A 16,681-nucleotide genomic window follows, 5' to 3' on the forward strand; every position below is an offset into this window, starting at 1 on the left:
GAGTTGAAGACAGGAGGAGAAATGGAAGTGAATGTGGGTGAAATATCGGAGCTGGTAGGTGTGGTGAAGTTCTCGGAGCCCGAGGCTTGCAATGAGGGTCAGGATGAAGATGAGTCTGTGGCTGACCCATTTGTGGTTTCATGGTGGGTGAAAACAGAGTAGGGTGCTGTGGAATCGGTGAAGGTAACCAGAAGTGGTCTTGTGATAATTGTTTGTGTTTCTGCTAGTCAGAGGGAGCAGGCGCAAGAGATGTGAATTGTTTTGCTCTCAAGAAAAGGGCGCCATTGAAAGGAGTAATTACTGGGGTAGGGGTAAATGTGAAAGTTGACCAACTGAAGGAGAAGATTCCCGGTGTTTGTGATGCTTGTCGTTTGGTGCGACGCAGACAGGGTGATGAGAGTGGTGAAACAGAAGAGTCATTGTTTTGATGTTGAGTCTTGCCCAACAAAGTGATGTTAGGATCTATAAGTTATCCTGTACAAGCTTTTATGCCGAATACATTACGCTGTTACAGGTGTCAAGCTTATGGGTGGTGGTGTCCTGTTCTTTCAGGCTGTTGGCCTGAAGTAGGACTAAATAAATGTAAATAGATAAAAATAGAGTATGGAGGTGTTTTATTTATTTTATTTGTTAGTGAGTGTTTTCAAGCAAAGTATATGGGAGTTTTATACTTCAGTCTAGTAGATGGCGGTAATGCAACATTTATTGGATGCCAACCACCGTCAAACCTCATCGAAGAAGAAAAGCGGATGTGTACCACAGTCAGCGGTCTATTTTTGCACCTAGGTGTGGCGCACAAGCGATTACTCTTTGTTTGATTTCTGGATGTTGATTCGGCCTAATTTCGTAGCAGTATAAATATTTCGTCAAAGCTTGTAGGCGTCAAATGCTAGCTACAAATGTTAAGCAGAGAAGTTGTCTCAAAAAGCCAAAATACCTCGCTGTACAGAGCGTGTCACCGTACGTCGTCACGAAGCACGCCAGCAGTATAAAACCGTTCCTGTTGACGTAACCCAGTCTCTTCCCTGCCTATGCCCTCGTGAGGTGGGCAGTGTCATATCGTGTGTCTTCGTTTCCACAAAGCGAATCCACAACCATCCGTCAAAATGGTGAGTTAGCTAGTTAGTATATTTTGGGGAATAGTGTAATCGTGGTATCTGCTTCTTCAGTATATAACTTTTAAGTATATAGATTGTTGAAACTAGGATGATAGTATGCGGTGACTTGGGTTTGGAACAAAATGGCATCCATTTTTTTTTTTTTTTTAATGTTTTTTTAAAAATGTGAACAAACCTCTTCCCGCACAGCAGTGCCGAAACACAAATTGTAATCCCCATGTCAAAGAGACCACCTGTACCTGTCATGCCCTTCCAGTTAGGTACTAATTACATGTCGATGCCATGCCGGCCAGTCTCGTATTGTTCTCTTGGCGGTAGATTGTCATGTTGCTTACATTGCAATATTGGCCACGTCGAATTGTCCTTTCTTTTAGTTACGTTAAAGTTGTGTCCCTTATCCAGCGACGTAAACGCTGTCGGTGTTAACGTTAGCCGGTCACTAACAACTTATGTTGACCGGCGGGCGTAACTAGCTGTACACGTGGCCTATTCAGCCAGACTGCGCTGTCTAAGCGCTTGTCTTGACCATAATGGTTGCGATCGAATTTAAGTCTGCTGTTTGCAGTAAAGGAACAGCTGATATTTTAACGTTATCTAGTTAGTGCACTACCTACTTTGTGCTAATAAATGGCAGGTGTAGTTAGCTAGTTGACGTTTATATATTTCTGTTAGCTAGGTTAGGCCTCAATGCAGTTAAGTACTTTGTCAGGTTGCATAGCGTTCTAGTCACATGTCCCATCGTGGGCTCAATGCCATCCTATATGCACCACGATTTACCTCAGTTTGGCAGTTTTTGATTGCCTGGCATTGTAATACTAAAGCATGACGCCAGCTAATGAAGTCCTGTCGGCTAACGGGCGAGCATGCTCATGATTGTTTCCCTGCCAGGTCCGCATTGGCAATTCAATTGCATCACCTTTCAGTGCCTCACATCTGCCATAATGGTACTGCATTGTGCATTCCACAGTCCATAACGAGAATCAGCAATTATGCATTTGTTATTACCCCCTAGCTACATTGTTACAGTATAATACCTTAAATTCCCAAATCTAGAAGAGTTTGATGTCCTTGTGGCCATGTGGAAGGGAGAGAAAAAAGTACAGTGGAACTGTCTAGGCTGGTTAGAATACTCAATATTTGGAACTTATACCTTTTCACAATGTGGAAGGACAAGGGAGACTAGACTAATAAACCATCTTCCCATAGGTGAACTTTACCGTAGACCAAATCCGTGCCATCATGGACAAGAAGTCCAACATCCGTAACATGTCTGTGATTGCGCACGTCGACCATGGTAAGTCCACCCTGACAGACTCGCTGGTGTCGAAGGCTGGTATCATCGCAGGATCCCGCGCTGGAGAGACCCGCTTCACCGACACACGAAAAGACGAGCAGGAGCGCTGCATTACCATCAAATCAACGTGAGTGTCCACTAGCGTACTTGTGCACAGTTTCCCTGACTGCCCAGAGGTAGGAGAGTGGCCTGAGTGTATTGTAGACTAAAAGCGCAATTTCCTTCCCTGCAGCGCCATCTCAATGTACTACGAGCTCTCGGAGAACGACATGGCCTTCATCAAGCAGTGCAAAGATGGCGTTGGGTTTCTCATCAACCTGATTGACTCTCCAGGTCACGTTGACTTCTCCTCTGAGGTCACAGCCGCTCTCCGTGTCACTGACGGGGCCCTGGTCGTTGTGGACTGCGTGTCAGGTAAGAAAGCGGACTAGTGCCCTACTTATGTCTGACACGATTATGCTTTAATTTCTGTAATAGAAAAAACATATGGCGTGTTCTATAATTTGTGAACAAGTATTTCTTTATTTTCAGACATCTGTCATACAGGATGTCATATTGATGCTAGGTTCCGTGATTATGAGGTATATTACAAAAAGGAGTTGGAGCCAGTCAACCAAACAAACCAATCCATTTGTTTTCAACATTTTCCGAACTCATTATCTGCTCTTGTCCTTCCCTGCCCAGGTGTGTGTGTGCAGACCGAGACTGTGCTCAGGCAGGCCATTGCTGAGCGTATCAAGCCTGTGCTGATGATGAACAAGATGGACCGGGCCCTGCTGGAGCTGCAGCTGGAGCCAGAAGATCTGTTCCAGACCTTCCAGCGCATCGTGGAGAATGTGAACGTCATCATCGCCACCTACGGAGAGGATGAGAGTGGTCCCATGGGCGCCATCATGGTAAGATACTACTTTTGGCTGTGTAATGCATTGCCAGAAATGGTTTAATATCAGTTGTGAATTGTCATTACGCCAGTTCTGTTTTGCACCCAATGGCAACTGCAGTTTACATGAATATTGAAAGCATTTCTCTGTAAATGGAATACTAGCTGCTTGGTATCAACCCTGCCCCAAGTAGTGAACAAAAGCGCTGTCAAACTAATGACTGTTGTCACAGATTGACCCAGTCATTGGAACTGTTGGCTTTGGGTCCGGACTTCACGGATGGGCCTTCACCCTGAAGCAGTTTGCTGAGATGTACGTGATGAAGTTTGCTGCCAAGGGTGATGCCCAACTAGGACCAGCAGAGCGCTGCAAGAAGGTGGAGGACATGATGAAGAAGCTGTGGGGTGAAAGGTGAGGACCACTTACTGTCCACCTTGTAATCAGCTGCCACATTTTCCAGAACTGGCTACTGATTAAGATTACCTGGTATGTGGCAAGTTTGCAGTGTGGTTAAATGGTGAGACTTTCTTCCCCTTCAGGTTTTTTGACCCTGCCACTGGCAAGTTCAGCAAGTCAGCCACCGGACCTGATGGCAAGAAGCTCCCGCGTACGTTTTCTCAGCTCGTGCTGGACCCCATCTTCAAGGTGAGTGGGGACATGACTTTCTCAATGTTCAGTATCTATCTGGCCAGGAAAGCCGTTTAGAGCTTTATGCGTATGAGTGATGACATATAAACATTCTTCACTTTGACCTGATTGTCCAGTGACGATAAGCTTCAGTCTGACATGCATGGTGAAGGCTATAGTTACCTCTCCCCATATGATTGCATCTCTATTTTGTTGTCCACCCATTAAGTTTTACTGCTGTTTCTGTTATAGGTGTTCGATGCCATCATGAACTTCAAGAAAGAGGAGACGGCCAAGCTGATTGAGAAGCTGGACATCAAGCTGGACAATGAGGACAAGGAGAAGGAGGGCAAGCCCCTGCTGAAGGCTGTGATGCGTCGCTGGCTGCCAGCCGGAGAGGCCCTGCTCCAGATGATCACCATCCACCTGCCCTCCCCCGTCACCGCCCAGAAGTACCGCTGTGAGCTGCTTTATGAAGGACCTGGTGACGATGAAGCTGCCATGGGTAAGACTACTGCCTCGGGTCTCCTTTCCTTCATCTGGAAACATGGAGGGTACTGTGTACCGGTCTGTTAACCCAACTGTTTCATCTTAGGTATCAAGAACTGTGACCCCAAGGCACCTTTGATGATGTACATCTCCAAGATGGTGCCCACCACCGACAAGGGACGCTTCTACGCCTTTGGCCGTGTCTTCTCCGGCTGCGTGTCCTCTGGCCAGAAGGTGCGCATTATGGGACCAAACTTCACCCCTGGAAAGAAGGAAGACCTCTACCTCAAACCAATTCAGAGGTTGGTACACTCAAAAGCAGCACTTCAAATGACCATACTTTGTTTGTCTTGCGCAATCTATAAAGGACATGTGTCATGTGACCATGCAGTGAGCCCAAGGCGCATTCTAGACTAACATCGTAGATGCTGCATAAACTCTTACCCAGTATTGATCTGTTGACTGACTTGCCCGTTCCTCATTAGGACCATTCTGATGATGGGACGTTACATTGAGCCTATCGAGGACGTGCCATGCGGGAACATTGTTGGTCTGGTTGGAGTGGACCAGTACCTGGTGAAGACCGGTACCATCACTACCTTTGAGCAGGCCCATAACATGAGGGTGATGAAGTTCAGCGTCAGCCCTGTGGTGAGAGTGGCTGTCGAGGCCAAGAACCCTGCTGACCTGCCCAAGCTGGTGGAGGGGCTGAAGCGTCTGGCCAAGTCTGACCCCATGGTGCAGTGTATCATCGAGGAGTCTGGAGAGCACATCATCGCTGGAGCCGGAGAGCTGCATCTGGAGATCTGTCTGAAGGATTTGGAGGAGGACCATGCCTGCATTCCACTGAAGGTACACTAGTCCTCCATGCCTCTTTACATGATCCCTTCTACAATGGTGTCACGGTACAGGCAGTATTTAATAAACACCCCTCTCCCCCACAGAAATCAGACCCGGTGGTTTCCTACAGGGAGACTGTGTCTGAGGAGTCTGACCAGATGTGCCTATCCAAGTCCCCAAACAAACACAACCGTCTGTACATGAAGGCCCGTCCCTTCCCTGACGGCCTGGCTGAGGACATCGAGAAGGGCGACGTCAGCGCCAGACAGGAGCTGAAGATCCGTGCCCGTTTCCTGGCCGACAAGTACGAATGGGATGTGTCTGAGGCCCGTAAGATCTGGTGCTTCGGCCCCGACGGTACCGGCCCCAACCTGCTGATGGACGTGACCAAGGGAGTCCAGTACCTGAACGAGATCAAGGACAGCGTGGTGGCCGGCTTCCAGTGGGCCGTCAAGGAGGTGAGCAAGATTTATGGATGTAGTTTTTCCTGCTCTTAGGCAGAATTTGTCGGTGACTTTAAACCAGCATACCAACTTTCAAAGATGCAGCTTTATATTGTGTTGGGGAAAACACCAAGGGTAGTTTTCAATGTGAGGATGTTGATTTGTCAAGCAACCTAAAGTACTTGATTCAATACCTTAAATATGACTTTTGTTTCCAGGGTGCCCTGTGTGAAGAGAACATGCGTGCTGTCCGCTTTGACGTCCATGACGTGACCCTCCACACAGATGCTATCCACCGTGGTGGTGGTCAGATCATTCCCACAGCCCGCAGAGTGCTGTACGCCTGCCAGCTTACAGCCCAGCCAAGACTCATGGAGCCTGTCTACCTGGTGGAGATTCAGGTAGGCTTACAATTCACAATGTCTGAATGTTTGCTTTCAATAAGGACTAGGTCTATGATGAGAAATCATGCACCACGCTGAACAAGTGATGGATAAACCCATAAACCACAATATCTGAGACCTGAATGTACAAACGAGCTTGCAACTAGAAGCAAATGGAAGTTGACTAGAAAATTCTAGAACCCTGAACTGCAAAGCTTTTGCATGCATCCGGTAGGCGTTAACCATAGTTTAATGTTAACCTCGTTTCTCCCTGCAGTGTCCTGAGCAGGTGGTAGGAGGCATCTACGGTGTGTTGAACAGGAAGCGCGGTCACGTGTTCGAGGAGTCCCAGGTCATGGGGACCCCCATGTTCATCGTCAAGGCTTACCTACCTGTCAACGAGTCTTTCGGTGAGGGACTCGCCAACTGCTGTCCACTTTGCCCTTCTTCCCATATGCATTTACCAGGGCTATATGATTCCCTGTTGTAGTAAGTCTGCAGCCCTTCTGTATGTGTAAAACCTCATATGCTAATACCTGTGGTCTTTCTCCAGGTTTCACAGCTGACCTGCGTTCCAACACCGGTGGCCAGGCCTTCCCCCAGTGTGTGTTTGACCACTGGCAGATCCTCCAGGGAGATCCCCAGGACTCTACCACCAAAATCTCCCAGATTGTGGCTGACACCCGTAAACGTAAGGGGCTCAAGGAGGGCATTCCTGCATTGGACAACTACCTGGACAAATTATAAAAGGCTTCCCTCTCATTCCCCCCCCTCCAATACTGAGGGACAGTACTGTACAGATCACCATGAGCACTAACATTTGCCAAAAGGAAAGTCAAGACCTTGTCAAGAATTTATGAATTGTAAACCATAAACTAAATTAAAAATGGGAAATAAAAACTATTGTGGTTGGGCCTTCATTGGGAAACGGTGGGGGAAGTTTGTCCTGACCTGTAACAATCCAGTGGACAGCTGGACCAATATTGTTTCATATACTAGTTTGCTTATTTTATTGGGCTTTGTTCATACAGCATGCCCTGTCCCTCATTTCAGATTGAAGTGGTTCTGAACGTGCTTAACACAGCTTTGGCCATCTTTAAAGCCTGTTGGTGGACCTGACATCCTTAACTTGCATGCTTTGGCAAACCCATTATATTGTGACAGACTTGTTTAATCTGAACATTTTATTTACAATGTACATTAGCCAGACTCATGTTTTTAATTTGAGATTGCATTGTTTGGTGCCATTTTATGGCACCTCAGGCAATTGCCTCCTGCCACACAGGCGGTATACCTAGACAAGAAAGGTTAACCAATTTATGTTGCATTTCGCAAGCATGCAATTGAGTATGTACACATTTCTCTTGAACTTGCATGAAAAATGAGAAAGCAAACATGCCTTCCTGGCACAATGGCTCCACTGGCTGTTCAGATTGGCATCCAAAACAAGACACTTGAATATTTACAGGTCTAAGCAAACTAATGCAGTGGTAAACTCAACTTTTGAATTTCAATTCACCATACCTTAAATCAGCCATACATCAATTGTTCATTTTCATCCACTAGACTGGTAAAGTAACATGTTTGATTCACCAGGTAGGCCAACGGTTCCTGAAATGTATTGAATTTCAACAATTTATTTCAGGGATTACTCAATTTTATATAGTAAACTTGCAGGCAGGGTTTAACTGTCAGTTTCCTGTCAAAGTGCATCAGTGCAACTATAAGGAATTCAATTTCTGCGCTTTCATTCACAATTCTACACAGCCATTGGAAGATTAAACCAAGCGACCATTTGGGGATTTATCTTTCATTGAGGTACGGGTAGACTTTTTTTCTTCAGATTTCTCACCTGGTAATTATCTGACAGATACATTATTTAGAAGACATGCTCATTTGCTTCAGAGAAAAGTCCACATCAGTCTAGACTGGAAAGGTGGACATTTAACCACTAAAGCAGCGTTTCCCAACTCGTCCTTGAGTATCCTGGACAAAAACCTTCACCTTAACTCAGGGCTTGATTAGTTGACAAGTTGAATCAGGTGTGCTTATCCAGGGCTACAAAAGTGCTTATTGGTGGAAACACTGAACTAAAGTCCACTTCCAAAACAATTACCCATTCAATACTGTATGCACAAAGATCCAACATGAATATCAGAAGTTTAACAACCAGGTCCTGGTTAGATTTACCATGTCAGCTTACACAATTCAGATATTTTCCACTAATTGCTCTTTTGAACAATCGTCAATATTTTTCAAAGATCTGATTGGTCAAAAGACCAATTAGTGGAAAAAAATATTGAATTAGTCTGCCTGTGTAACCAGCTTTAGATGACAACCCTTTGATGAAGTGTAGTAGTAGTAAAGACTAATGAGGAATAGAGGAGCTGTATTATTGCCTGAAGTATTACTTTGCACTATATGGGCAATAAGGTGTCATTTGGGACCCAGTCCTTGGTTGGGAGGTCAGAGGAGATTCATTATGTGTAGAAGATGACCTCGGGGATCTGTCCGTCCTCTACTGAAGTGCCGTTGTTGTTTCCTGCAGCATAGCAGAAGGTGAAGCAGGTCTTGGTGCCGGTGGCAGGGGCTTCGTGGGTCACTTTACGCATTCCTTTGGTGCCATAGTGCGAGTCTGGTCCCTGAAAGACATGGATAATTGTGGTGTAGCTGTATGCTTATTGTATTCAATATGTACTTCAAAACTGAGCGGTTATAATGTACAGCATTTTTTGTATAAAAAAAAGAAAGTTATGTAAATGTTGGTGGTAGATGAAATTGTCTTCTGCTGTACCTTGAGGGTGGCACACGCGATGTAGTTGACACTGGGCAGGATCTCCACTGGTTCCTTAAACATGACCCGGAATGTGTTGGAGGAACCGTCGCAGCTGAATCCTGTGTCGTTCTGACCCAGGACAGTGTTGCTGTCTGTGTGAATGACCTTGAAGAGGGAGACCAATGGTCAGTCTTCACTTTTACCTTTATATAACCAGGTAAATCATAACAAATTTTCTACAGTAACATGAACTACCCAAGGATGTTTTCTACGCAGCACCCACTAGCTGGTATGTGTTATTCCTCTTTACCTGTATATTGACTTGGTAGTCTGTAGGACCATGTATCGAACCATAGAGGCCAAATCCAACCACAAATATCCTCCGATTCACTGAAAACCTAGCAGAGGCAGAAAAGGATATAGAAGGTAAACCTTTACTGAATTGAGATACTTTGTATGCAGTGCTCGACTTGGTCTGTAATAGGGGCCGGTACTCAATTTGGGTGTTGGTACTGTTTTTATTTAGGTGCAGGAGCTCCACAATACTTTTGAGCTAATATTCTAACAAGAGGAACAGGAGCTCAAACAGTAGAACATTTGAGGTGCCGGTACTCAGCTCCGGTGAGCTCCTGCCCAAGTCAGCCACTGTCTGTATGTAGTCATTAGTGTGTGTGTACTAACCGGATGCAGTCACTGGTTCCGCTGTAGCCCCAGCGGCTCTCCACCTGTCCGAAGCGTGTGATGCTGCACTCCTTCCCCCGCAGGCAGCAGCGAGGTCGGTCGATGAACTCCACGTGAGGCTTGGGGTTCACCGTGAAGTGAAGGAACAGGCTCACCACCTCCTGGTCACTAAGAATACCAGACTGGGCTGGACCTATCAAGTAGAAACACAGGCATATATACGTACATACACACAAAATACTCAAATCCCAATATGGAAAAGTGACTAAATTTCACGGTTCGGTTTAGCTTGTCTCTGCTGGGTCTGTTTGCCAAGTATGTTGCTACTGAATGTTTAGTGCCTTTCATAGCGTGTAACTTGGTTGTCAATAGACAGATGGTGTCAGGACGTAAGACAAAACCACCGTGGTGTGAGCTACCTGCAGCAAATTCCTCGATGGTCATGAGAGGGAAGCGGATAAGGACCAGGGCTTTGCCCAGCACTTTGCGTTTGTTCTCCGGAGTGGGCTGGTACTGCTGCCTCTGGGTCTCTGCCTCCGCCCAGCGCACCGCAGCTCCAAACAGACGTACCTCCCGCACCCCCAGTGTGTCCCTCTCCAGCACCGCCACCAGCGTGTCTACAGGAGACAAGATCTCACATCATGCTCAGAACGTGTCCTTTGTCTGAAGACAATCCCCTATGCCCCTTTCCTTATTTTGTGAGAGAGAGAGAGCATAATTAACTTTACCTAGATCAATATCAGTGAAGCCCTCGGCAGCGAGTGCATCCACAGTGTTCTTGTCGATGTTCTCCAGACAGAGGCTGGCCAGCTGAGGTTCGTCAAAGAGCCGCGCCTGAAACAAACAACCAGTGTTAGCAAAAAGCTGGCAGCGATCATACTGTGATCAACCGTTTTCTCTATTCTAATATCCATACCTAGCGACAAGCTAGAAATACTGGGTTTTCAGTCTTATCATTTGTAATAACCATGTTATTACATCGTCTGCATTTCCAATGACACCCTATATCACATCCTAGCCTATGGGGCAATTCCATGAAAGCATACCTCCATATTTTAGAGCACACTATATTAGCAGTATAATGACACCAAGGTGTTGTCTGTATCATTTAAGGTTCACTGATCATTGGGTCTTACAGGGGACATGTACAGAACCAGTCAAAAGGTTGGACACCTACTCATTCAAGGGTTCTCATTCAAGCTTCACCTGGAATGCTTTTCCAACAATCTTGAAGGGGTTCCCATATATGCTGAGCACTTGTTGGCTGCTTTTCCTTCACTCTGCGGTCCAACTCATGGGTTGAGGTCGGGGGATTGTGGAGGCCAGATCATCTGATGCAGCACTCCATCACTCTCCTTTTTGGTAAAATATCCCTTACACAGTCTGGAGGTGTGTTTGGTCATTGTCCTGTTGAAAAACAAATGATCGTCCCACTAAGCGCAAACCAGATGGGATGGCGTATCGCTGCAGAATTCTGTGGTAGCCATGCTGGTTAAGTGTGCCTTGAATTCTAAATAAATCAGTGTCACCAGCAAAGCACCCCCGCACCATGTCCATGCTTCACGGTGGGAACCAGACATGCGGAGATCATCCGTTCACCTACTCTGCATCTCACAAAGACAAGGCGGTTGGAACCAAAAGTCTCAAATTTGGACTCATCAGACCAAAGTTAAGATTTCCACCGGTCTAATGTCCATTGCTTGTGTTTCTTGGCCAAAGCGAGTTTCTTTATCTTATTGGTGTCCTTTAGTAGTGGTTTCTTTGCAGCAATTCGACCATGAAGGCCTGATTCACTCAGTCTCCTCTGAACAGTTGATGTTGAGATGTGTCTGTTACTTGAACTCTGTGAAGCATTTATTTGTGCTGCAATTTCTGAGGCTGGTAACTCTATTGAACTTATCCTCGGCAGCAGAGGTAGCTCTGGGTCTTCCATTCCTATGGCAGTTCTCATGAGAGCCAGTTTCATCATAGCGTTTGATGATTTTTGTGACTGCACTTGAAGAAACGTTCAAAGTTCTTGAAATTTGCCCGATAGACTGACCTTCCTGTCTTAAAGTAATGATGGACTGTCATTTCTCTTTGCTTATTTGAGCTGTTCTTGCCATAATATGGACTTGGTCTTTCACCAAATAGGGCTATATTCTGTATACCACCCCTACCTTGTCACAACACAACAGATTGGCTTAAGAAGGAAAGAAATTCCACAAATTAACTTTTAACAAGGCACACCTGTTAATTGAAATGCATTCCAGGTGACTACCTCATGAAGCTGGTTGAGAGAATGCCAAGAGTGTGCAAAAATGTCAAGGTAAAGGGTGGCTCGATATACAAATCCCAAAAGAAAGAAACAGTCTAACTCCAATACATTTTTATAGAAAGTTAGCAAAAATAGATAAGATCTTGCTACCATGGAAAGAAAAATAGATGCCTATTTGTGGGAAAAAAAAATCACCCTGAATAACTCTTTAGTCATATCACAGTTTACCTATTTGCTCATGGTTTTGCCTACACCTATTGACCTGCTTTTTAAATTATATGAACAAAAAATCTTCAATTTTATTTGGAATGGCAAGCCAGACAAAATTAAAAGGGCCTATTTATATAACGAATATATGTAGCTCAGTTGGTAGAGCATGGTGTTTGCAACACCAGGGTTGTGGGTTCGATTCCCACGGGGGGCCAGCACAGAATTTGGAGAGCAGAAATGATTAAAGCATTAGACCTCTCACTAAAGGCATCAGTCATACAAAAGTTATACTTAAATCCAAACTGGTTCTCTAGTAAATTGGTAGGAATGTCTCACCCCATGTTCAAGAATGGTCTTTTCCCCTTTATTCAGATTACAACTGCTCACTTTCACTTTTGAAAAGGAAATAATCTCCAAAATAGTTATTTTTTAAACAAGCCTTAGAAAGTTGGTTGCAATTTCAGTTTAATCCACCTGAAAAGACAGAACAAATAATACAACAAATATTATGGTTAAACTCAAATATACTAATTGACATAAAAAAAAACATTTTTCGAATAAATTTTTTAAAAAGGTATAATTTTAGTGAATGATATCATAAATAGGACTGGTGGAGTTGTCACACATGCAACTAACACAGACATATGGAAATGTCTGCTCTACCCAAAATTACAACCAACTAATTGCAGCATTACCACAAAAATGGAAGTGGCAAGTAGAAGGGGGAAAAGTAAGGAGCTTGGCTGTCGGCCCTTAAAGTGTGAAATAAAAACATATACCAATTTCATTTAAGGACAAAAAAACTGACAGCTGTGCCATATAACTTGCTAAATAGTTGGGAAGAGATTTTCGATGTACCCATTCCACATGGTTTATGAATTGATACGCAAAACCTCAAATTTTTCTATTTAAATTACTATACAAAATTCTTGCAACCAATAGAATGTTATATATATGGGGGATACAATCTTCCCAGCTCTGCAGATTTTGATGTGAGGAGGCAGACTCATCAGATCATTTGTTTTGGTACTGTTCATATGTAGCTTGTTTTTGGTCACAGGTCCAGGAATGGCTGAAGAATTGCAACTTTTGCCTAGAACTAACGCTGCAGATAGCAATACTGGGTGATTTGAAAAGCCATTGTCAATCAATCAATAATATAATAATTATTTTAGCTAAAAAAAATTATCTTTAATTTACAATCTGTAGAAGCTATGAGAATAGAAAGATTCAGTACTTTTGTGAAGCATCACAGCAGTTGAAAAATATATGGCAAATAGAAATCCAAAATGGATGGTGTTAAGAGATAGCTGTGAGGGGTTGAATGGAGCTGAAGGGTGGGACTAATAACAGCCAGAGAACCAATGTAAAACATACGGGGTCTGTAAAATGTATATAGGTTCAGAAATGTTGTGAAATAGTACAGTTACAAATAGAAATCAAACTGGATGGACATCAGAAATAGAGGAAGGACTAAAAACAAACAAAATATAACTATTGTAAAATAGATTGTGTCTGTAAAATGTGTATTGGGTGTATAAACTGAAGGTAGAAGCCTAAGTGTTATTGTTTATTAGTTTACTCCAATTGGGGGAAGGGTGGTAGGGTTTGCAGGGAATAATAAAGGTATATTCTAAAAAAAAGTATGTATATCTATATAGGTATGTATATATGTGTATATGTACGTGTATGTATATATATATTTACCAAAAAAAGATATGGGGGTGATTGGAAATGATGCAGACAATTACATTGATGGAAGCAACAATCTTTCCGCAATATTAAGCTGATCCACCCCTATAATTATTACTTTTTTTTAAAGGCAAAGGTTGGCTACTTTGAAAATTCTCAAATATAAAATATATTTTGAAACACTTTTTTGGTTACTACATGATTCCATAGTTTTGATGTCTTCCCTATTATTCTACAATGTACAAAATTGTTCAAACAAAGACAAACCCTGCAATGAGTAAGTGTCCAAAAATTCCCTAAAATTGCCACTTTCATCATGATTTTCTAAAAAAAAGAATGGTCGTGTTACAAATGTAAAAAGCATATCAAACATTCTTCCTCCCTATTAAGTTTATGTGAGAAATGCCTGAACAATCTAATACACAACAAATATTATTGGGTCATGCTGGCATGGAATCGCTCAATGACAACCTATTTCCCATGTTACTGTATAAGGAAATAGAGATATTCATTTGAGATTTGGCCATACATTACAAGCAAGCTAGCTAGCTACCTGAGTGAGCAGCATGAAGGCATTGTCAGCACGTAGATTCTTCTTGAGGAACTCCACACAGTGGGCCTCTAGGGCCGGCACTGCATACTTCTTGGCTGTGTACAGTGTGGTCATCACAGTCTCAGGTCCTATCTGCACCTCATCTGAGTACAGGAACCTGGATTTGCAACAGTTTGGACAGTCAGACAACCCATACATACCTCGTAGTGTAGTTACAGTATCAATCTGAATACATTAAAATGCCAATACTATTTTATGTATGTTAATTTAGAAAGGCATTTTCACTACATTTAGAATTTAACCTTGAAGACACAAACAAACCCCCTAAATTGTCTCATTCTTAAGGACATCAAAAGGATTAAACTGGGTAGTTGCTACTTTACAGTCAAATGGGTGTGCCAGACATGTCTTCTCTATAATCTTACTTGAGCAGGGCAAGGAATGCAGCCGGCTCCACGTCAGGCAGCTCGATCTCAGTAGAGGTGGTGGCCATACCGCCATTGAACATGGCATCGAATACTGCACTTCCTACTGCAAGGGCAAATCTGCAGAGAAAAAAAGGAGGTCGTGTTTATTAGGAGGGATATATCAATGTATTGGATAATTTATTGTGTTTATAACTGTAGCCTCCCTGGTCAGTCGTTAGCCCAGGAGTTGCATTGATGTACGTAACCTCTACAATGATTTGCCAACATACAATGGTCATGCGCATATCATGGATATATCACTACAAACAGACGAAGCCTAGCCTACACTCGACCTCACCCACTATAGCACAACGGTCATCCTCGGCACTGCAGAACATTTATATTGGGTCATGTATTCTGCTATGTAGGCTACTGGTGGTGTTTCGAATACATATGCATGAATAGGCAAAGATTTAATGATTTGTAAACAAGGAAATATGAAATACGCATATTTTAACAATCGTGCATCGCTTACCTGTGCGCTGGTATCCGCTGCACTCCCATTCCCTTCCCCACCAGAAAATGCACGTCACTCAGCACCTCGTTGTTGAACAGAAACGCAAACCTTTCTTTCACGGTGTTTTTTGTGGCCTGCCAGTTGTACACTGGCTCCCGATAAACCAATACGGCCGCAGATGCAGGGCTACTGGGAAGTGAGGATGGAATGTTCGGGGACTCCACGGAGGATGCTGTCATGTTTGTCGCAGCTCCTGACGCTCCTCCTGCGACTGTCGGTGCCCGGGCAGCCGTGGCACTCTGACCCGCTGACTGTGGCGTAGTGTGTTGCCTATTCGGGGAATTCTCTACTCTGACATCGGTGCCACCGCCACGGTCAGGGCCTGGTTGAGGGTTTGAGTGTCCCGCTGTCCGTGGTGCCCCTCCAGTTGCACCCGCTGCCCCCTCGTTTGTAGCGGGCGAGGAATGGGCGTTGTTGCTCGACTGAGCATTACCCAGCGGTCCGGGACTGGAGAAATTGAGACATGGAGCTCTGCTATTGCTCTCCTCCTCCGCAGCCATTTTGGATGGAGAACACTGCAGGGTTTGCTGCTGAGATAAACAAGCACAACAGCGCATACCCAGAAACACAGGCGGAATGAGTGAACCTCACATGAGGCTGGAGACTGAGGACGAAGGTGGCCTAATTTGTCTGGACACTCAATAGCAGTCAATAATACCAAAGGCTGCATATGTATCATGGTGTCATCATATTAATTTGCTATGGTTTATTAGACAAATGAACATCAATGAGCTTATGATGAGCTATTATATTCCCCAACCACGGAGCTAGTATTGATTAATTCAAAACTGCAGGCTGACTTATTTGATGCACTGATATGCAAATATGGAATAATGTAGCTCTACATACATGATTAATGTTACTTAGACCTAGCAGATAAATATGCATTCAGTTCAAATTGAATTAAAATTATTCTCCTCTCCGTTGATAAGGCCTAGTCGATATATTTTCTTTCTGAATTCAGACATTTTAAGCTATGTTTTGTGTTAGCCTACCTGTTCTCAACTTCTACAAATACATACCATCAATCTTACATTCTTCATAAAGACTGTCTATATCTAAGTTTCCAAATGTGCACGTTTGACCTACTGTTCTAAACAGTATAGGATACATGATTTTACTTACCCAATATATTGAGATGGGATAGGCTATTGATGTTTATTTGGGACAAAGTAAAACTAATCACAGAGATCGTATGTCCAATTACTTATAACTGATTATGATTAGCCTCGAAGAAAAACAATCTCCCAGGGATAGGCCGAATAGTATTGTTGTAATATCACTAGAACCAAGTACATTATCAAAACACATGCCAAAATGAGAGCAGAAATATGATTCACTCAGCAAATATGAACCAATCTGATACACTTTACTGAAGTGTAAAAAATAATGTTACAGTAACAATCTAAAACCTCATTACAAAGTTAGAATTACCTAGTTATTGTGTCAGCCA

The 16,681-nt window shown here is 43.7% G+C and overlaps 2 protein-coding genes and 1 non-coding gene across 4 annotated transcripts; 2 read left to right on the plus strand and 1 right to left on the minus strand.

Moving 5' to 3' along the window:
* Nucleotides 1-962: 962 nt before the first annotated feature.
* Nucleotides 963-6,975, plus strand: LOC115158241 (elongation factor 2). The gene is made up of 13 exons (XM_029706942.1): nt 963-1,109; nt 2,325-2,539; nt 2,645-2,826; nt 3,097-3,308; nt 3,526-3,704; nt 3,833-3,938; nt 4,173-4,425; nt 4,516-4,711; nt 4,895-5,261; nt 5,354-5,707; nt 5,911-6,093; nt 6,353-6,485; nt 6,629-6,975. Exons 1-13 carry the CDS (start codon nt 1,107-1,109, stop codon nt 6,820-6,822), a joined length of 2,577 nt encoding a protein of 858 aa, XP_029562802.1. The 5' UTR covers nt 963-1,106; the 3' UTR covers nt 6,823-6,975.
* LOC115159032 (small nucleolar RNA SNORD37) lies at nt 4,014-4,080 on the plus strand. Its single transcript, XR_003868827.1, has one exon. It is a non-coding gene; the product is annotated as a small nucleolar RNA SNORD37 (small nucleolar RNA).
* A 266-nt stretch (nt 6,976-7,241) lies between the features above and the next one.
* btbd2a (BTB (POZ) domain containing 2a) lies at nt 7,242-16,599 on the minus strand. 2 transcript variants are annotated; one of them, XM_029706944.1, is made up of 10 exons: nt 16,354-16,599; nt 15,187-15,758; nt 14,670-14,789; nt 14,245-14,401; nt 10,261-10,366; nt 9,952-10,149; nt 9,533-9,725; nt 9,162-9,249; nt 8,870-9,016; nt 8,556-8,717 (listed from the first exon to the last, which is right to left on the minus strand). In XM_029706944.1, exons 2-10 carry the CDS (start codon nt 15,726-15,728, stop codon nt 8,556-8,558), a joined length of 1,713 nt encoding a protein of 570 aa, XP_029562804.1. In that variant the 5' UTR covers nt 15,729-15,758; nt 16,354-16,599. The 2 variants fall into 2 exon arrangements, with proteins under 2 accessions (XP_029562803.1, XP_029562804.1); XM_029706943.1 differs by lacking the exon at nt 16,354-16,599 and having other exon boundaries at nt 7,242-8,717; nt 15,187-15,785.
* Nucleotides 16,600-16,681: the final 82 nt, after the last annotated feature.

The sequence above is a fragment of the Salmo trutta genome, chromosome 22 (assembly GCF_901001165.1).
Source record: "Salmo trutta chromosome 22, fSalTru1.1, whole genome shotgun sequence".
Taxonomy (NCBI): domain Eukaryota; kingdom Metazoa; phylum Chordata; class Actinopteri; order Salmoniformes; family Salmonidae; genus Salmo; species Salmo trutta.